The following is a 21,955-nucleotide window of genomic DNA, read 5'->3' as shown; positions in this document are numbered from 1 at the left end:
CGACGATGCCATCACGCCATCCAGCTCATCGTCCACCTAAAGCCCAACTTGCTACGTAAGTCGCTACTGACCGGACATGAATTCTTGTGCATTGGGACGATGCTGACGTTGTGTGAGTGTCCTCGAACATGATGTATGTAGTGGAGTAATGCATCCGGTGATGCAACGACCAAGTGTACTACCTCACTGATGAGCCCGGGGTGCACTTCGTTTGGCAGCCCAACCAAGAGTCATCGGTACTCGTCATGTCGTGCGCGTTTGACGACTACTATATCGAGAATCGTGACGTCATCTTGGCGCTGGAGGTGACGCAGAGGAGGATCGACAACAGTGACCAGTTCGTCATCCTCGCCATCGTCAGGGTAGCTTTTGTGTGGGTCTGACTTTAATTCTCTTCGCAAACACACACACTTACCTTTTTGTTTAAGCAAGAGCGTATGGTGGTGCGTGTCTGATGACTAACGATGTACGAGAGAATTTCTTCCGGCATGTGTGGAACGTGCTCTCCAATGATAAGACCATACAAATCGTGGCATATATCGAAGACTGCATGATACTGATGGTTGCAATGTATTGGTGAAACGACTAGATTAAAATAACAAAATTTATGTATGGCTAGGATCACAAATTGATTATGAAATATTTTTTTCATAAAAATATAATACATATTTTGTATATAAGTTATCGTAGTATACTGGTTGCATAGTCGAAGGATTAATACTATTCTCACTTACGCTAAAATATCATGTGCCTTGAATTTATTATCATTTGTGGTTTCATTGTTCGTGGAAAAAACTATCATATATTGCTTATTTTATGTGTAGGGCATATATAGTGCGTCTAATTTTCTAGTATAGCTTGGAATTCGATGGAATTTGTACAGGAAGGAAACACACGAACACAACGCGAGCGCCAAAATAGCATAGTCCCGCCGCCGCCCCGTAACCCGCGCGGCCGACCCCAGCTCCGCCTCCTCCGCTCGTCCGCTCATCCGCCGTCTTCCGTTCCTCCACTGCATGGCCTCCACCCTCCGCCCGAGCACCTCGGCTCCTCCATCCTGCGGCCCCACGCCTCGGCTGCTCCGCTCGTCCAGCCTTCGGCCCCGCGCTCACCGCGGCCGCCGTATCTCCCGTCATCTGGCCATCCACAACGGTGATGTGGAGCACGTGGTATGTCGTGAAGGGCTAAAGGCAGTTTCATCTCTGGCGTCACGGTGAGGGAATGCCACAACGTGGCGGACGCCACCGCCGTGGTGCTCCCCTTGCGACGCCTAAGCTACTTCTTTTGCAGGTACGGGCGACCTAGCTTGCATCTGTTAATTGGTTTATATGTTTTGCCCGCAAGATGTGTACAATACTCAAGTCGCTACATTCTGGACGTTTGGTTGCTTTGTATGAATAGCAGTTCAATTGTTTTTCAAGATTTAGGATCTGATTTGGTTGGACTCTCAGGATAGTATAGCAATACAGATGCAAATAGGTGTGGAATGATATTAGGATTTGATTAACATTTTGAAAGGACCTAGGAAATAATCCGGTTGAAGATTTCAAGATGATGCAGACCTGGACACTATCATTGCAAGCAAGAATTGTGAGTGTTGCTGCCAATCTCACCGTTCGTTAAAAAAAATGTGTACCTTTTTCATTAATAATATAAGTGTCCTGTACTGGTCTACGTTGGACCCACCTTTTCTTCTTATTATATTGATGCGCAACTCGAGAGAAAAAAGTAATGCCCTAGAAATTGTCTATTCAAATGAGTTCAAGGTTCAATATCACCTGTAGTCCCGAAAGTTCAGGGTAATATTTATTCAATTAGGAAACTAGATGACTCATAATACCATTTGCTCATTACATATTGCCAAGTACACCAAATGAACTTTTTGGACAGCACTTAATAGTTTTCTCATACTTTATAGAGCTGCCTCTAAGGCCAGTTGTAGAGGAATTGGCAAGCCGCTTCGTGCCTGGCTGGTATTGCAGTTATTGTTCTGAACTGTGCGTATCTGTTTCATGTTCTAATATTCTGGCTTCTGCGCATGTAAAGAAAACATAATTTGTGGTTTTCTTTCTGAAGGAAGCTCTGTAGCAGTGGCCTTGCAGTTGCAGAAACTTTTTGAAGCTAATTCATATCCTTTTAATCTGGTAGCAGTGATTAGTCAGAGTAGGGCATCTAGCTGAGTGGTTGGATGGCTTGAGTAGCATTCCTCAAGTCCTGATTTTGACTTCCCGTTGAGTGAATTTTCAGTTTGAGGTTAAAAAAGTGCCCCCGTTTGTATGCCACAGTACAAGTCTAAGGTCCGGCCCCAGTCATGATCATTCTTACATGTGCTACGGTACCACTGAGTGGGGCAAGGGTTCGAGTGTTTTTTCGAACCGTGTGAGAAAATCTTCTTATGCAATGCTCGAGGCTATCTTAAGTTTTTTATGGTGTGTTTTGTTCAGTTTTTTGAACTTGCTTCTACTTTAAAAAAACAGAAGCTGAACTAAAGGGGTTTAGCTTTTCTAGTAGTACTTGAAAAACCAGTTTTTTTATAGTACAAATTTAAAAGCAGCTTGGACCTTGCTTTTTGCTGCTTATCTAAGTTTGATATATTAATAAAGAGATATGACAAATAGGAATTTAAATGAGATAAAAAATAATTAAATATTATAATAAATGAAATAAAAAAATATTTTTTAGAAAATATAAAAACTGGAATTGTAAAAATGAATTATTAATTCAAAGAAGAGATATGGCAATTGGCAAATAGAAAATAAAATGGGACTAAAAATAATTAATTGTTAGAATAAATGAAATAAAAATATATAGCAAGTGGTGTCTAATTTTATTTGTAAAAAAATTAGGAACACAAATGTGAAATCAATTTTTTAATTAGATACATTGATTAAGAGATGTAGTTAAACAACACAACAGTTTGAACCAAATGACCTTTAGTTTTTTACAGCGGACAACTCATAACATTTTTTTTACAGCTCACAGCTGAACCAAACGCATCCTTGGACTACTGTTGGCTTTTAATTTTGTTAATATATTTTGGACCCAAAACTGAATATTTTTTTGAACCCGCAAAAGGCTTGCGTGCCATTCATCAGAAGGAAGAAAAGGTAGTACATAAAAGCGGGGTCACTAGCCTAAAGCGGCCAGTGGAAACCCGCCCATAGTGAAAAGCCTATAGAGGCCAGAGAGGCAGAGACAATCCACCCAACTGCAGAAAAGAGAAAGACTAACAACAGATTAGAGAGGCAGCCGTGGCCCGTCTAATAGTTCTCTAAGCCCCGAAGCCCCAGCCATACACCATAGTTTGCCTTCATTTGAGATGGACTGCAGGACAGTCCTCTCTTTGGGCCTAGCCCCATTGATAACACAATCATCCCGATGCTTCCATAGTTCCCACATCGTGAGGATTATCAGGGATTTTAGCCCTTTTCTCATCCCTTTAGGGACTACTTTTGCTGATCTGCACCACCAGGATGAGAAGCTTGGCTTATAGCTGATAGGTTATGAACAAACGAGAATTACTGATAAAATTTTCTGTACAAGGTGTGGTCATTTATCAGTGGTGCTGACTTGCGAACTATTACAAGTATTTGTTCCTTCTCATCCGTGGTCTCTTTTTGGAAACAAATAATATCACACACTGCTGTCTCATAAGCACACACTCTGCTGACCGATTCTGGGTTCTGCCGTATCACAGAAACAGCGAATAGATAGGCTGCAGGTGCAAGAGTTGGTACCAGTGAAGCTGATGCATCTTAATTTGTTCTGACCACATGTTTAGTAGCAGCAGCACTATCAAATGCTTCTTGCCATTTATAATACGTAAGAATATGATTTTGTATTGCATATTTCTTCAGGGGACTACTGAGGATCTGAAACGTGCAGAAGCACAACAGGACACTGTAAAACAGTAGAAGTAAGCAAGTAGCCCTCATATAGAGGGCATTTTTAGCTAAATTATTTAGAATGGATCAATTGCAATTTGCAAATATGCATCAGTGATCAAATGGACCAAATCACTTTGTAGTAAGCATTAGATGGACTTGTGTGGCTGGTCAGTGCTGGACGTTGTCATGGACCTTCGATCCATGGGGATAGCTGTCTTCTCCGGCGAGGTTATACCCCTCTGCCGCAGGCTTGGTTCTAGGGTAGCAACCCTAGGCGCTTGAGAGGGTCATTGCAAGAGAGAGAGATTGGTTTGATAATGGTCTTGCTTGATTTATTCCCTGCTGCCATGCGGTTTATAAATAGCCCTATGGCTAACCAACTTCTCCTACAAACTCTCAACTAACTCGTACTTTCTTGGACTTATATGCTGCTAACCAACTCTCCACAATTCTCTCATCTCAATCTTATTCTCTAGCCTTATCCCAGCTCATCTCAATCTTATTCTTTCCTTTCCTACGGGTGCAGACTGCATGGTGGTGACCGCTCCCTATGATGCCCATGACATCTCCCCCTCCCTTGAGGACCAACTCGTCCTCGAGCTGCCATAGACTTACTTGACACGACTTAAGGTTAAGCCTTTTACATCTCGGCTTACCTTTATTATTTAAGACGAAAATACAAAATAATTGTGGAACTAAAATATAAATTTGAACTGCAGCTATGTCCTCCTGTCCTCCTGGATCCCAAGGAAAGAGCTGAACTGCGGACTTCACGTTGGATGAAAGGTGAAGGAGGAACCAGCCCGTTCTTATGTCGGGTCTGTCCAGCACCAAGGCAGTTGCCCGAATGATGGAGACGACCCTCTTTGGCCGTGCAGGGGGGCTGCATACCCAGATCTCGACTTATGCAGGGGGTTCAAAAAGTATAGACGAGACCTGGTGGTTGGGCGCGCAGGCTGCGAGTTGGTGCAGCGATGAGCTGATCAGCAAGTGCAGCTTCCGCACCGCCCGCCTAACAAGGAAGCCGCGCACTGCGGCTTGCAGGCGCACCACGGCCTGCTCATGTGATGACGGCCATGTGGTGGCCCTGGAGGCCACAACAAGGTGCTTCTCCCCACGAAGGGACTGTACCTGGCGGCGTGCCAGGAACCCTCGCGCTGCCACCTGAAGCCGCACCGCTGCTTGGAGTTCCTTCTCTGTCTTCTCCTTGTAGCGGTGGAACATCACAACGAACTGATCCCACTTCTCTGCGAAACGGCCAAAACTCTCTTCGAGCCGAGTGAATACATCTGGAGTTGGAGAGGGCGGGTGGGAGGACGTTGCGGCGGCTGGTGGTGGTGAGGATAACCTGGAGCTGATACCAGGTGTCATGGACCTTCGGTCCATGGAGATAGCTGTCTACTCCGGCGAGGTTATACCCCTCTGCCGCAGGCTTGGTTCTAGGGTAGCAGCACTGTTTTTAAGGCGTCGCCTAGGCGTCGCCTAGGCGACGCCTAGGCGTCCGGGCGGTGGTCTGACGCCTAGGCGCCTTGCCCGCCTACCTCGCCTAGGCGTCGCCTAGGCGCCGCCTAGGCGTCTAGGCGGTGGTCCAACGCCTTGGAGCGCCTTACCGCTTTAAAAACCATGGGTAGCAGCCCTAGGCGCTTGAGAGAGAGAGATTGGTTTGATAATGATCTTGCTTGATTTATTCCCTGCTGCCATGCGGCTTATAAATAGCCCTATGGGTAACCAACTTCTCCTACAAACTCTCAACTAACTCCTACTTTCTTGGACTTATCTGCTGCTAACCAACTCTCCACAATTCTCTCATCTCAATCTTATTCTCTAGCCTTATCCCAGCTCATCTCAATCTTATTCTTTCCTTTCCTGCGGGTGCGGACTGCATGGTGGTGACCGCTCCCTATGATGCCCACGTGCAATCCGATCTTTGATTGGTACTGTTGCTTTGACCGCAGTAGTGGTTTGTCAAGTGGGTCGTGAAATTAGCGCTTGGCAATGAGCGATAGTGGTTGATTGAGGAGCGTTTGGCATGTTGCAAATGCTGCAATGCAGTAGATGGCATCGATTTAGTTTGTTTGCTCGTTGGGACATGCTTGAAAATTGTGATTGATCCATGGACCATGGGCTGTGATTTGACTTAGAACTTTCTTATTTATCAGGGTTTGGTACAAGTGGAGTGGCCCATATGTTGTGCGGAGGAGCACTGGTGAAGCCTAAGAACCCTTATGTCGATGGGCGTGGTCTCAAGGGAGGTGTTGTCAGCATGCGAGAGGCTCTGCTTCATTTGCCCGTCACTGCGGACGAGGTCCCGCCATCCGGTCAAGCGCTACAAGAAATTGCTTGCAGAAATCTTCCCTCGGACACAGGTCACATCTTTTACAGATGCTCAAAACTTCTGGTCATATCTACTATTTCTATAGCCTACCTATCATTACTCTGTATCAGGCATAATATAATGTTGCATGGTTTGAGATTCTCCATTACACTTATTGTTTATATTTAGCTCCTTCCGTAACACATTCGACCTCCACAAAAGTATTTGTTGTAGACGTGGAGATGATTATTGTAAAATTTATGTTTTCACTATATTTTCAATAATGGACACATAACTATAAGAACCTTTGTTTTGGCAACTCTCTACAATGTGAGCACTATCTACAAAAGTCCTTATTCTTCTTTTCAGGATGAAGAACCAAATGATCGCAAGATAGGGAAACTGTGCGAATATATTTCAAGGAATCCTATGCGTGTTCCAAAGGTTTATTTCTTTTTATGCCTTGCCCGTATAGTTTTATGTGTAACATGAGTTCAATAACGAAAACTGTTTCCGTTACAGATTACATTTTACTTAGAGCAAAAGTGCTACAAGGAATTAAGGGCTGAGCGCTATGGTTCAGTGAAAGTTGTTATTGCAATCTATCGAAAGGTGATATGTTCTTGTCAGGAGCAATTGTAAGTTTTTTCTACTTATAAACATAGCTGCATTTTCTCCTTTGCATATGTCATGGGTTTCTAGTTTCAAACCATTGGAATTTACTATCTTCAACATCCATTTATTATTTTTCTTCAATGATCATTATTTTTTTCTGACAACATTTGAATTTGTAATTGGAGCAAAAAAATACTTATTTTTCTTATAGGAAACATGTTTTTACTCATTTGTACTGGAGCTTTAATAAGAAAGTGTTGCATCGATAAATGAAATTTGTACTGTAATGAGTGAAACCATTGCTTTGCAGGCCACTTTTTGCCAACAGCTTGCTAACAATTGTAGAGACATTATTGGAGCAAAATAGACAGGATGACTTGCGGAAATTGGCATGTCAAACACTTTTTGACTTTATAAATAATCAGGTATTTAAACATTCTTGTAGCATCAATTTGCAAAATGGATGCACCATGTTTTAATGGTCTCTTTTTAGACTGTTTTGACTCGTGGAATATTAACTTCTCATTGTAGGTTGACAGTACTTACATGTTCAATTTAGAAAACCAGATTCCTAAACTATGTCATCTGGCCCAAGAGATGGGTGAAAAGGAGAAGATATGCATTCTTCATGCAGCTGGGCTACAAGCTCTTTCATCTATGGTATTTGTTTCTCTTGTTATGCCATGTGGCCTTGGTGTGCAGCTGTTTGGTTCAAGATTAGCTTGTCCTGCATTTGTATTTTCATTGATAGGAGAAATTCATAGTATAATGTGATATTTTTAAAATATTCTTTCTTTCTCATGCACCATCTATTCAAGGTAATCAATTCAATCCCTTCTATCAAGCAGTGATCGTGGACCTGCTTGAAAGAGGAGGATTCTTTTTGTCAAACTTGAACTAAATCCTTTGGATCTCAACCCCCCTTCCTCTTATAAAAAGGTCAATAATGTTCCAACAAAGTTAAACAAAAAATATCATTTCATTTTTCGTGCTGCTACATTTGCATTTTTTCTGTTTTCCCAGAATTGTAATGCCTAATGTTGATTTGTGTGCTTGCAGATTTGGTTTATGGGTGAGCATTCCCATATGTCTGCAGAGCTTGATAATGTAAGTGTGTTATTTTGCCTCCCCCTTTAAGCTGCTTAGTTGATTTTGGTAAGAAGTGAAGTAAACACTTGTTAGCCCAACCAAAGCCTTTATGTTTGGTGATTCTGAATAATTCAGTAACCCATAGTAATTTCCAGTATTTCATGTTGTAAATAGATCTAGAGTTCTAGATAGGATACCTTATGGTGGCCTAGCTTGGACATATCCTTTGTGGTTCGTAGCCCTGTAAATTTTGTCCAAATCACGCAAGCTGAAGCATTTGGCCATTCCCTTTGGTTATTAACTTGTAATATCAATCCCTTCTGGCATCATAGAGCAGGAAGCCTGGAAGTGTAGAATGTTGTGTCATTATAGTTACCACTGCTCCTCTATTCTTAGCCACTGCTGTTCAATGATTTCACAGGTTGTTTCTGCAGTTCTGGAAAATTATGAGAGCCCATATGCAAATGCTGATAATGATGCCGCTATTGAGGATAGACGAATTCAGTGGGTGGATGAAGTGCTCAAAGCTGAAGGTCATGAACCTCCTGCTGTTACCATTTTGACAAGGGTTCCTTCATGGAAAGTTATTAGAACTGTTCACGGTGAATTAAGTTTGACAATGTAAATAAAGTTCAGGCATATGGAATACTTGTAAAGTTTTATACTGTATCAGATTTATCTAATATATTTTCTCTTCTAAATCATTTTGTCACAGAGAAGAATCAACAAGTCCAAATTTTTGGTCAGGGATTTGTCTACATAACCTTGCTAGAATATCCAGGGAAGCAACAACAGTGCGACGAGTTCTGGAAGTTATATTTCGTTATTTTGATAATAACAATCTGTGGTCACCTTCTAAAGGATTTGCACTGTGTGTCCTACTGGATATGCAGATTGTCATGGAGAAATCTGGTATTCATTGTTTCCTCAATCTTCTTATTTGATTCATATACATTTTGCACTTATCTGTGATATTTATATAATCTCTATAGGCGTTCTTGTCTTCAACCATTGCTTATTCTGACAGATTCATCATTGCATGCCAGGACAGAATGCTCATATATTGTTGTCTATGTTAGTCAAGCATCTTGAACACAAGAATGTATTGAAACAACCAGATATGAATCTAGATATCATTGAAGTTACTTCACGCCTTGCTGGGCACTCCAAAGCTCAGTCTTCTACAGCACTAATGGCTTCAATAAGTGATATGGTCAGGCATATGGGTAAAAGCATGCAATCCTTGGCCAGCGATGCAGGTCCTGGAGACAACATGGTCAAATGGAATAGCAGATATGGGAAAGCTGTAGATGAATGTCTTGTTCAATTGTCTAGAAAGGTCATTTTTTCTAAATATATTTTAAGGGTGTATTTTTTCATTTATAGCTCTACAGCTGCAGTCTATGGATAATTTGTTCGATTATTTTTATCCTCTTCAGGTCGGTGATGCTGGACCTATCCTTGATACATTAGCTGTAGTGCTGGAAAACATTTCAAGTTCTATGATTGTTGCACGGTCTACTATCTTTGCAGCATATCGTACTGCTCAAATAGTTGCATCATTGCCAAACTTGTCACATCAGAGCAAAGTAAGTTGGTTAACGATATTTTTCTGCATCCTCTACTAACTATACCAGATCTTTAGGTGACATACTACACATTGTAGGCATTTCCTGAGGCATTGTTTCACCAACTGCTTTTAGCAATGGTCTATCCGGACTGTGGGACACATTTAGGAGCACATCGGATTTTCTCTGTTGTTCTTGTTCCCTCTGCTGTCGCTCCGTGCTCATTTTCAGACACTTCACGGACAAGGAAGATTGATCTCCGAAGGACATTATCTAGAACAACATCAGTGTTTTCATCTTCTGCTGCTTTGTTTGGGAAACTTAAAAGAGACATGCTTTCATTTCGTGAAAGTCCGCTCCATGATAATACAAAGCTACTACCCATCAGTGAGGATGCAGATGAGATCAGCGCAAATGATGCAAAACTATTCAAGTCACAGACTATTCAAAGGATGGCTAGTACAAAAGATATTTCTCTTCCCTCTTCCACAGATGCAAGTACTTTGAGTGAACAAACTCCAAATCAGGAAAAGGTCCATGTTAGATTTTCCTTTTTGTCGCTAATAGGATCCTCTAGTAACTGTGATATTTCCTTTCTCATTAGAATAAAAGGTATCATTTAATTACATGCAGGATGCTGTCACCCTTATGCTCAGTGTTCGTCAGGCAAATCTTCTTCTTTCCTCGTTATGGACTCAGGCACTGTCACCTGAAAATGTTCCACGGAATTATGAAGCAATTTCTCATACTTACAGCTTGATGCTATTGTTTTCTAGAGCCAAGGTGAGATGGCACATTACTCTGCTTTATATCTGAAACAATGGTGTGTATTTGACTTTACTCTTTGTTGCTATGAGACAAGGTCATAATGCTGTAAACATTATTGCGTAATTTATTACTTGGTATTGGGAATCCATTTTACTTTTCACATTCAACACCATTTACAAAGATCCATGACTAAATACAGGAATCTGTTACTCAAAGGCAAAGCGAACTAAAACTATTATAGCGCTATCCATAAGATGTTGGATTTATTGCACTGCCAATTACATCATAATCAATTCTCTTTCAAGGACTAAAGTCAACAATTTTTATCTCATTTGTATGATTTACTAGATTGTTGATTGAGGGTGAACACATGCAACTGCAATCTTAACCTGACATAGTTCCTTGTTTCCCTCCCTTGCCACTGCCCCCTCTGATTTGATTTGTTTAGTACTTTAGTTCGTAGCTAACCTATTCTTACCGCAGGGCTCAGGTGCCGACGTTTTGGTTGGTAGCTTTCAGCTTGCTTTTTCATTAAGAAGTGTTTCGTTACAAGCAGGTACATTTCTCTCTTATACAGTTCATTATCTATTGAGTCAGTATAGCTCTTTTAGCATCTTTAGCTACGTGGTTGTTTGGTTGCCTTCTGTCATGGAGGACATTCAATTCAGTACAAATACATCAACATAGCCTTTTAGTCCCAAGCAAGTTGGGGTAGGCTAGAGTTGAAACGCAACAAGATGTCACCAACAGGAGAAAGAGAGAGAAAGGGGAGGGGAAAAGCTTTTGAGAGCAAAGGCCTAAATCACGGTTCGGGCACGTGGATAGCTTCTTTCCAAACACTTCTATCCAAACACAACTCCATTGGGATATTCCATTCCTTCAAGTTCCTTTTGATTGCCTTCTCCCATATCAAGTTTGGTCGACCTCTACCTCTCTTCACATTATTGTCCCGTCCTATGATACCTCTATGCACCGGTGCCTCTGGGGGTCTCCGGTGGACATGCCCAAACCATCTCAACCGGTGTTGAATAAGCTTTTCTTCAATTGGCGCTACTCCTAGCCGATCTTGTATGTCATCGTTTCTCACTCGGTCCAATCTTGTGTGCCCACATATCCAACGCAACATACGTATCTCTGCGACACTTAGTTGTTGGATATGTCGCCTCTTAGTAGGCCAACACTCAGCCCCATATAACATAGCATGCCTAATCGCTGTCCTGTAGAACTTGCCTTCAACTTCTGTGGCACTCTTTTGTTGCATAGGACTCCTGATGCTTAACGCCATTTCATCCACCCCGTTTTGATTCTATGGCTAACATCTTCATCAATATCACCATCTCTCTGTAGCATCGATCCCAAATAACGGATGGTGTCCTTTGGTACTACCTGACCTCCCAAACTTACATCTCCATCCTCACTAATTGTAGTACCAAAGTCATATCTCATATACTAGGTTTTGGTCCTGCTAATTCTAAATCCTTTTGACTTTAGGGTCTGACGCCATAACTCTAGCTTTCTATTTACTCTTTCCCGGCTTTCATCTACTAGAACTGCATCATCAACGAAAAGCCTGCACCAAGAGATATCTCCTTGTATATCCCTCGTGACCTCATCTATCACTAAGGCAAATAGATAAGGGCTCAAAGCTGAACCTTGATGTAGTCCTATGTTAATCGGGAAAATATTTGTATCACCATCAGTTGTTCGGACACTAGTCACAACCTTGTCATACATGTCCTTGATGAGCGTAACATACTTTGTTGGGACTTTATGCTTATCCAATGCCCGCCACATGAGATTCCTAGGTATTTTATCGTAGGCCTTTTCCAAGTCGATAAAAACCATGTGCAAGTCCTTTTTCTGCTCCTTATATCGCTCCATGACCTGCCTTATTAAGAAAAATTGCTTCCGTGGTTGATCTTCCGGGCATGAATCAAATTGGTTCATGGTGATATACGTCATTCCTCTCAGGCGATGCTCAATAACTCTCTCCCATAGCTTCATAGTGTGGCTCATGAGCTTAATCTCTCGATAGTTAGTATAACTTTGAATATCTCCCTTATTCTTGAAGATTGGTACTAATGTACTCCTCCACTCATCGGGCATACTATTTGATCGAAAAATATGGTTGAACAACTTGGTTAGCCAAACGATAGCAATATACCCAAGGCATTTCCACACCTCTATTGGGATACAATCTGGGCCCATCGCCTTGCCCCCTTTCATCCTCTTTAAAGCTTCTTTGACTTCTGATTCTTGGATTCCGCGTACAAAGCATCTATTTAAATCATCGAAGGAGTCATCCAACTGGATAACTATAGTCCCATTCTCACCATTGAAAAGATTGTTAAAATACCTCTGCCACCTCTGTTTGATGTCTTGTACTTTCACCAAGAGTTGATCCATCTCATCCTTAATGCATTTAACTTGGTTGAGGTCCCTCGTCTTCCTTTTCCGAATCCTAGCTATCTTATAGACATCTTTCTCCCCTTCCTTTGTACTTAGTCTTCGGTAAAGATCATCATAGGCTCGACCCTTTGCCTTACTCACAGCTCGCTTTGCAGCCTTCTTTGCCATCTTATACCTTTCTATGTTGACCGCGCTCCTGTCATGGAACAAGCTCCTATAACATTCTTTCTTCTCCTTTATTGCCTTTTGAACATCCTCGGTCCACCACCAAGTATCCTTAGATTCATCGTTGCTCCCTTTGGTCACTCCAAACACCTCTGACGCCACCTTCCTAATACAAGTTGCCATCTTCACTCACATGATGTTTGCATCTTCTTCGGACCAAGCGCCCTCCACAAAAACTTTCCCTAAAAACTTCGGATGTCTCCCCTTTGAGTTTCCACCACTTCGTCCTCGCAATTTTGGCTTGTTTAACCCTATGGGTACTGATCCGAAAACAGAAGTTAGCCACCACAAGATTATGTTGGGGCATAACACTCTCTCCAGGTATCACCTTACAATCCAAACAAGCTTGTTTATCTTCTCTCCTTGTGAGCACGAAGTCGATCTGGCTCAAACGATGGCCACTGCTAAAAGTCACCAAATGAGAATCTCTTTCTGAAGAAAGTGTTGGCTATCACTAGGTTGTAGGCTACAACAAAGTCCAAAATATCCTCTCCTTGATTCTTACTACCATACCCGAAACCTCCATGATCCAGCTCATAACCTACATTTGTTGAATCTACATGACCATTGAGATCTCCTCTTATGAAAAGCTTCTCATTGGTGGGTACCGTTCTAACCATGCCATCTAAGTCTTCCTAGAACTTCCTCTTCTCGCTCTCACTGAGACCAACCTGAGGGGCATAAGCACTTATAATGTTAAGATTACATCCCCCAAAACTAGTTTGACTAGGATAATCCTATCTCCCTGCCTTTTGACGTCCACAACTCCATCCTTGATGGTCTTATCAATCAGGATACCTACTCCATTTTTGTTTGCCATTGTTCCTGAGTACCATAGTTTGAAACCAATGTTCTCCACCTCTTTCGCTTTTTGCCCTTTCAATTTTGTCTCCTGGATACATAGGATACTAACACGCCTCCTTCTCGCTGCATCGACTAACTCTCTTAGCTTACCTGTAAGGGACCCTACGTTCCAGCTACCTACACGGATCCTAGTCGGCTCAACTAGCTTCCTTACCCCTCGCACCCGTTGAGACAGATGCGAAGACCCTTGCACATTTGTCACTACACCCGAGCGCCGATGTAGCGCGCCACTAAGGAAGCGACGACCCAATCCTTGCTCACTTGACACCGCATCCAGATCACGACACGACGCGCCACCAAGGGGGTGGCGTCCCGGCCCTTGCCCATTTAACACCATACCCGGGTTCCTATATGGCGCGTCGCTAAGAGGGTTACACGTCAATGGTTTTCTATTGAGTGTATCTCCATTTTGAGTGGCTAAGTTTTTATAGCTGGCTTGCCACGCCTAACACAACCCTCCTCCTTGTACCTGGACTTGGGACCAAGCTATGCTGCACCAACATATGCTGAGACAACAAAGGCGGAGTTTCAATGCAGTACAAATAATTGAAAATATTTTTTATACTCATTAGACCAACTCCAGCAGACTCCCTCTCCGTATCCCTAAAACGCGCGGCCAACACATTCTCTCTCCTCTCCGTATCCGTCTCCGTTTCCAGCAACACTCCCCATCCCACTCCGCATGCAGTCTATGACACCTGGGGCCCGCCAGCAGGCGCGCGCGCACGCAGAGAGCTGCGGAGAGGAGAGAGAAAGCGTGGAAATGGGGAGTGCAGGTACAGGCCGTGCGTTTTGCGGAGAGGGATGCGGAGACTGCTGGAGAGCGAAACAGTGCCTGCGACCGTGTAAAAAAGGGATACGGAGTGGGATAGCCAGTCCTGCTGGAGTTGGTCTTAGAGGCACATATAACTTGATGTGTTTCATATGAGTTCATGAAATCCACCAGAGCACTGCAATCTAAATAATGATCAAAGTGGCAGGATCTGGGGGTTTCATGCATCATGTATATTGAGTTGCATGCACCAACCAATTCAACCCAAATGTTTAAGCTGACAAAAAACTTAAGCTGATGCAGAGAGGTGGGCAATTCACTTGTATTCAAACAATATATAGTAGTAACTAACTTTGTTTCCCATGCTGTGTATATGGAGATAGTAGTGACATGATTCACTGATCATGTCGGAGTAGAGAACATATCTACTGGCAACAGAGAATAACCTGAGCCTCGGAAATAAAAGTTGTGTCTATTGTGGAAAGCAAACATAAATGAGGAATAGTATTTAAAAGGAACATAGCTTGCCTTGACGGGGAGACTTCAATAGTGGTTTGAGTAACCTACCTTGATGAAGACTTTAAACATTTGGGCTCGATGGCTGCCGGACAGATTTAGTTCATTGGCCCAAACAGTTCTGATTTTCCTTTCTCATAAAAGACTATGCAGATCAAGACACGATAGGGATGAGTCATGAAAGTCCATAGACTGCTTAATAAAAAAATTGCATTGACAAGATTGTCTTTAACTCGATTTCCTGATATTAATAGAGTTGTGAGGGCCAATGATTTCAAGTCGCCTGGTCGAACCCTGGGACCGACCAGGCGACTAGTCGCGATTAGGCGACGACTAGGGCGACTAGTCGACCCCTAGTCGGTCCCTGGTCGTTCTACACTAGTAGCTATACTTATATAGGTATATATATAAATATACATGTATACATTATATAAATTAGAGACTGCAGTAGTGCAGCAGGCTGCAGGGCTCCAGGAGAAGGGGCAGGGACGCAGGGTGCTGTAGCCGCCGCCCGCCGGTGTAGCCGTCGGCAATCAAAGTCCAGGACTGCAGGGGCGGTGCAAGAGAGGAGAGGAGACATGCAGAGAGCCAGAGACTGTTGGTTGGTAGGTTAGAATAGGAGAGGAGACGTGCAGTGACTGTAGATGGGCTAAAAAGGCCCAATAACTAAACCCTAGCCGGGACGACCAGGACACATAAGTCGGACGACTAGTCGCCCTAGTCGACGATTAGTCGGACGACCAGGACGACTAGGTTGTCTGGTCGAGTCGTCCAGCAAATCGTGTACTAATTACCGACCAGCCTGACTAATCGCAATTAATCGCAATTAGTCGGACGACTTGAAATCATTGGTGAGGGCTGTCGTATAGTAAGGTGCTATGTGGGTGCTGTTGGTGCAAAGCATCTGTTTCATCTGTTGGTGCCTTGCGTTTTCATCCGGCATTTTTGGTTTGGGCTGCTGCAAAAAACTTGGGCTTTAGAGCCTATGTCCCCAGCAGGAGGGTTCTCTTTTGATGGTTGGTGTTCTAAAGCCAGCGATGCTGTGCTTGACTGGTTCATCATGGTCTGAATTATATAATCATCTTTTTTTCTCTTCTCTCTCTCGAATATGCAGGAGAGCTGCATATCATTGTATTAAAAGAGAAAAAATGATCCTGCACAATTATACCCACATTAGCTGAAATTTCAGTTTATTTTATCGAAGAACCTTAAAAAATGGTAGGGATCTCCTGCAGTTCACTTAAAAAAAACTAACCTATTTTATAAGGTGAACTGGGCCCAAAAACCATACAACTGCACTGTTAATTAAGGAAAACCGGCAAAAAATACGGCAAACACAATTGCCCAGGTGACTCACCCAAAACAAGATGACGGAGTACACCAATTCACAGTTTCAGATTGCTTGTTATAACTATGACAGTTTAATTTGGCAGTTGAAATAAACGTTCCTTCATGTAAGATTGTGCCTAAAGTTTCACATGGTGGCTGTGATACTTATTCAAATAGGATGTTGCTGTTAGAGAGGACAGCACTAACCAATTCAACCCAAAAACTTAAACTATTAGAAGAAGGTAGGTAATCCACTTATACACTTTAACACTCCCACTCACGTGCAGCCCGAGAGAAAGGTACAAACATGGAAATAGATGGGCGGAGGCACAAATAAAGCCTCTGTCAGGATTTGAACTCGAGAGCTATGACTTTGATACCATGTTAGAGTGGACACATTGACCAATTTAACCCAAAAGCTTAAATTATTAGGAGAAGGTAGACAATCCACTTATACACTTCAGCAGTTGCTAGCATGTTGCGCTTCAATGGCAACTCAGAATCAAAGTACTTAGCACTTAGCAATTGCCTTTTTCATAGATTTCCTCACAAGTCACAATACTTGGGAACTAAGGAACTTAGAAACACCTCGGCAACTATGTTTCTGCCAAATATTTTTCCACATGGATGTTTCTTTCACTTTAATATTTGTATATATTTATTGATAATTTAATTCTATGGACATGCTCTGCAGGTTTTCTTCCACCTTCACGCAGGCGCTCTCTTTTTACTTTGGCAACTTCAATGCTTGTGTTTTTCTCGAAAGCTTTCAACGTTCCAGCGCTCATTCCAGTTGTGAAGCATGTGTTGACAGAAAGTACAGTAAGTGAAACACAGTTCCTTGCTTCATTAGTATTTGGTGAAGTAATGTATGTGATCTGTACAGTTGACAAAAGCTCACAGTAAATTCTGGCACTGTATATCCATATAAAGACATGTATGAGGCATTCCCAAAAACAGTACACTGAACACTCAAATCCTAATCCAAACTGACAGATCCCAGGCTCTGGACCATCAAAGCTCTCCTTTTGCTATCAGGCCTGGGCCTGCAAAGCTCTCCTTTTGCTATTAGGCCTGAGATTTCATGTTCGGGGTCTCAGGATGTAAGGCCCATACTGAAGTTCTTATTGGATCTGCCAGGGCATCCCTAATTGGGCCAGACTGGCTTGTTTTTCTTAGCTCTGACTTTAGAAGTTATTGAGTCAATTGTTGCACTTCTTTCATTGAAATCCAGTACAGAACTATTCAATCTACTGCTTACATGTTCTGTTATAAATTGATCTCTATTGAGCTGTTCAGCAGCATTGGATCATTGATCCAAGAAATATGAATATATATTTCATCGATTATTTTCTATGCGCCTTGTTGCAGGTTGATCCATTTCTTTGTTTAATAGAAGACTGTAGATTGCAGGCTCTTGATAGTGCTGCTCAGTCTTGCAAACTCTATGGTTCAAAAGAAGATGACGATCAAGCTCTGAAATCACTCTCGAACATTGACATGAATGAACATCAGTCAAAAGAAACATCAGTGTCTCTTATACTTGATAGCTTGGAAGATCTGTCAGAGGTACTGCACAAAAGATTATGCTATATATGCTATTCCTCATGCTGTGAACCTTTTACTTGCTTATTTGATAATGCTCTGATGTTATTCACTCTGCAGTCAGAATTGTCTACTATTAGAAAACAGCTGATTGAGGAATTTTCAGCAGATGACATTTGTCTGGGATCTCATTTTACTGAAACACCTTCGAAATCTGCAGCACAAAATGGAAAACTGCACCACAAATCTATGGAGGTGATCGGTCTTGTTCGTGATAGATAAGGAACAACGAAACACCTGTGAAATTTTATCAGTTTGTTCTTATATTACTATGATGGCACTTCTGCAGGTTATTCCATTCGGATTTGTTTTTGAAGATGATACTCTCGTTGAAGCATCTGACAGCTTAGTAGAACCTCACTTGCGACATCTGCCATGTAACAGCGTTCTTGATGTTGACCGGCTTCTTAATTCGGTATCTACTTATCTCCTGGTTCTTCTACATTGTTCAAAATGCTCTGGAAAAAGAGCATTTTTAATAGAAGTTAATAAATTCTAAGAAGACTTATATTTTATGTATAGGTTTTGGAAACATCTCAGCATGTTGGAAGGATGTCAGTTTCAACAGACCAGGATTTGCCTTTCAAGGAGGTAGCCAACCAATGTGAAGCACTTCTGATTGGGAAGCAGCAAAAGCTATCTATCTGCATGAGTGTTCGTGAAAAAAAGGTTAGAGATCGTGAGCAGCTTGAGCTGTCCACACAGCTGCCAGTAGTTTATCATTGACAGTTGCACATTAGTGAACTGAGTACATTTTGCAGTGTCACAAAGTGACGGAAGCAATTTTTCTTTAGATATAGCTGGCATTTATTTTTCTTTTGCATTTCCTTTCTTAAAAGTTGCAGTTTTGATGTTCTATCTGATAGGTAAATTTGAAATGAGATATTGAGATTCACCGCAGGAGGAAACTAAAGGCATGTTTGGTTTCCTACCTAAGGCGCCACAATCTGCCTAACCTTAGGCGCTCGAATTGAAGAACTAAGGTTAGGCAGAAAAGTTTGGCACATTGTGGCGTCTTAGGCACCAAACCAAACAACCCCTAAATGTTTCTTTCTCTTTATTTAGGCATAATAAAAGTTAGTGACACCATGCAGTTCTTTCTCTATCTGCACCCTTATATTGTGCATGTGCTCACAAGGTTCTTAACTTTCAGGATGGTGAATCATCCATCGAGAAGTCATCTCAGCAGGATCCTCAAGCATATACGTTTCTCTGCACAGCTGATGAACAATGGCACCTCAATTCCTGTAAGCTGCCAGTGCTGTGTCCCTATGACCGGTTCCTTGCAACGTCTGGGTGCTAAGATGATCTCTTCTGGTACGCGGACCTTTATAACTATGAATGTGTTCAGTGGACTCCTAAAAATTGGCGGTTCCAGCTCATGCATGCCAAAATAGGTGCCCTACAAACTGATGTCCGTCGGGCCAACCCAGATGAGCCCATGTGTGCGTGCCAGATGGCATCATTTCCATCATATGTAAATTGTTCCCTCGTTTGTAAAGGCTAGTTGAGAGCTAAAATATCAGAGGGGGTTGGAGGAGTTAAAATCCATTTCTTATTCAAAATTGAATAAGGAGATTTTAGCCCCTTTAACCCCTCCGGTTTTGTGGCTCTCAAACTAACCTTAAATGGTTCGTCTACCATGGGAAATACATGGTTGATTCTGGCATTTTTGAGGCCGGAGCGAAAGTTACTATTGAAGCCCCTTCTATATCCATGAGTGTGTATATATGTCTATATGTATAATATATATACTTTTATATGGAAACTTATAAACACATAATTATTGATCTCAAATAGTTTTTCAGTAAATTTAGTTTTAAAAGTTTTTTTTGGTAAATGAAACAATTACAGACTCAATAAATAAGATTTAATATGCAATAGAGACATTAGGATAACAATCTTTGGTATGCTCAAAAAATTCCTATAGCATACACTACTCATCTAAAACTCTCTTATCTTGGCCTTTCAATCAATTGGTGTCAGACAAAAATTTCGGCTTTTGAACCCTATATACAATAATCAATGATTAATCTGTGAGATTAAAAAAATACACATCTATACAATACAATGATTGGTACACAATACACTGGCTACAGGCATCTAACGAACACACTTAGCGTGTTGTCGCGTCGTATTAGCAGTCTACGCTAATTTGTTTTCTTTAAGACTACGATTCATTTTTTATATTTCCAACAAGCTACAATTAACGAATAGCTAACGAATAGACTACTGAATGATTACTAAACTAAAACCAGTTACTATAATTTCATAGCATAAATCATATAGTTGGCACATAATTAGGAGCCATATAGGTGGTGCATCATTTAGCTTATTTCATTTTTTTGATAGAACCACCTTTTTCTCATGCTTTTGTGCTCATCATTATCTTGTGATGAATGATGTGATAGAGAATTAACCAATTTTATTTCACAATCTAAACGAAAAGAGATGATTAATCGCTTTAAGGTCTGTTCACAAGGTGCGTTTTCAACCCAAACTTGTGCGAAATACATGCCCATGAACCTTTATGGGTCCAACTGACGGTGTCCAGAATCCGAATCAAATAAAGTTACACCGGTTTTGACCCGTTAGCCATTGTCATCGTATAATACACCAGTGTATTGTAGGTGCCTGAGAGTAAGGATGGATTCGGATGTTTGGAGATTCGAATTATCCGTATTCGTATTCAGATAAAGTGCTAATATGGATATCTGTATTCGTATTCGGATAAAGTGCTAAGATGGATATTCGTATTCGTATTCGATTTTAATATGGATGTTAAATAGACATATCCTAATTCATTTCTTCTCTATCCGGTTTAAGATTTGTATTCGACAACATTCGACAAAACCGTGAAATATCCGATATTACTCGTATTCGAAAGAAAAAAATATTCAATAAAATCAATTTAAACTTACTTTTATTACTAATTACAAGTGATTTTAAACATTAAATAATATACTAAAAACTGAAGTACACCATTTAAAATGTTAAAAATATTTATATCATAAACAAATGACTGTGTTAATTTTACATTACTATTGATATACAATGATAAATTTTAATAATATTAAAAAGTCTAATTTTGAATACATTAGATTATTGGAGTTTTAGAGTCCAAAATACAAATATACTTAATATACAAAAAGATTATAATTAGAGTCCAAATATAAATATACCAGGTATAAATAATTTATTTAAAAATATGATATTCAACTAAGTTTCAACTAAATAATGTATATATACTATTGTTCATAATTTGCTTGTAATGTGATTTTTATCAACTATAAATCCATGGATAACACAAATTAATACTTGTTATGATGCTATGTTCTAAATCAAGTAAGTATTCGAATATAAATCCGAATTTAAACTATTCGTTTTGTATTCGTATCCGATAGTATTCGTATTTGAAAGGGAATTAGGCTTACACCTATTTCCTAAATGATTTTGGTGGTTGAATTGCCCAACACAAATAATTGGACTAACTAGTTTGCTCTAGTCTATAAGTTATACAGGTGCAAAAGGTTCACACTTAGCCAATAAAAAGACCAAGAAATGGGTTCAACAAAAAGAGCAAGGGATAACCGAAGGCAGCCCTGGTCTGGCGCACCGGACTGTCCGGTGTGCCACCGGACAGTGTCCGGTGCACCAGGGGACTCCAAGCCAAACTTCACACCTTCGGGAATTTTCAGAGGCGCTTCGCTATAATTCACCGGACTGTCCGGTGCTACACCGGACAGTGTCCGATGCTCCAGAGGAGAGCGACTCTGAACTCGCCAGCTTCGGGAATCCGCTCCGCTATAATTCACCGGACATGTCCGGTGCACACCGGACTGTCCGGTGAGCCATCGGAGCAACGACTACTTCGCGCCAACGGTCACCTGCAGAAGCAATTAATGCGCGCCAGAGCGTGCAGAAGTCAGGCACGCGCGAAGTGGCGCACCGGACACTCTACAGTACATGTCCGGTGTGCCACCGGACATCCAGG

At 41.5% G+C, this 21,955-nt stretch overlaps 1 protein-coding gene across 6 annotated transcripts; it reads left to right on the top strand.

Annotated features, from left to right (window-relative positions):
- Positions 1 to 897: 897 nt before the first annotated feature.
- On the top strand, positions 898 to 19,744 carry LOC100381825 (ARM repeat superfamily protein). Of its 6 annotated transcripts, none has more exons than XM_008674876.4 (21): positions 921 to 1,290; positions 1,526 to 1,590; positions 6,047 to 6,253; positions 6,571 to 6,645; positions 6,724 to 6,839; positions 7,127 to 7,241; positions 7,348 to 7,476; positions 7,876 to 7,923; positions 8,327 to 8,526; positions 8,621 to 8,817; positions 8,952 to 9,244; positions 9,345 to 9,494; positions 9,572 to 10,006; positions 10,107 to 10,256; positions 10,725 to 10,797; positions 17,051 to 17,178; positions 17,728 to 17,925; positions 18,022 to 18,156; positions 18,251 to 18,376; positions 18,484 to 18,630; positions 19,115 to 19,744. In XM_008674876.4, exons 3-21 carry the CDS (start codon positions 6,113 to 6,115, stop codon positions 19,262 to 19,264), a joined length of 3,006 nt encoding a protein of 1,001 aa, XP_008673098.1. In that variant the 5' UTR covers positions 921 to 1,290; positions 1,526 to 1,590; positions 6,047 to 6,112; the 3' UTR covers positions 19,265 to 19,744. The 6 variants fall into 6 exon arrangements, with proteins under 6 accessions (XP_008673100.1, XP_008673099.1, NP_001308302.1 ...); XM_020549837.2 differs by having other exon boundaries at positions 1,208 to 1,290; positions 8,327 to 8,507; positions 8,933 to 9,244; XM_008674878.4 differs by lacking the exon at positions 1,526 to 1,590 and having other exon boundaries at positions 898 to 1,290; positions 8,327 to 8,507; positions 8,957 to 9,244.
- The last annotated feature ends 2,211 nt before the right edge of the window (positions 19,745 to 21,955 follow it).

The sequence above is a fragment of the Zea mays genome, chromosome 3 (assembly GCF_902167145.1).
Source record: "Zea mays cultivar B73 chromosome 3, Zm-B73-REFERENCE-NAM-5.0, whole genome shotgun sequence".
In the NCBI taxonomy this organism is placed as follows: domain Eukaryota; kingdom Viridiplantae; phylum Streptophyta; class Magnoliopsida; order Poales; family Poaceae; genus Zea; species Zea mays.
Note: the sequence above shows the minus strand (reverse complement) of the source record. Positions and strands in the feature narration are given on the sequence as shown.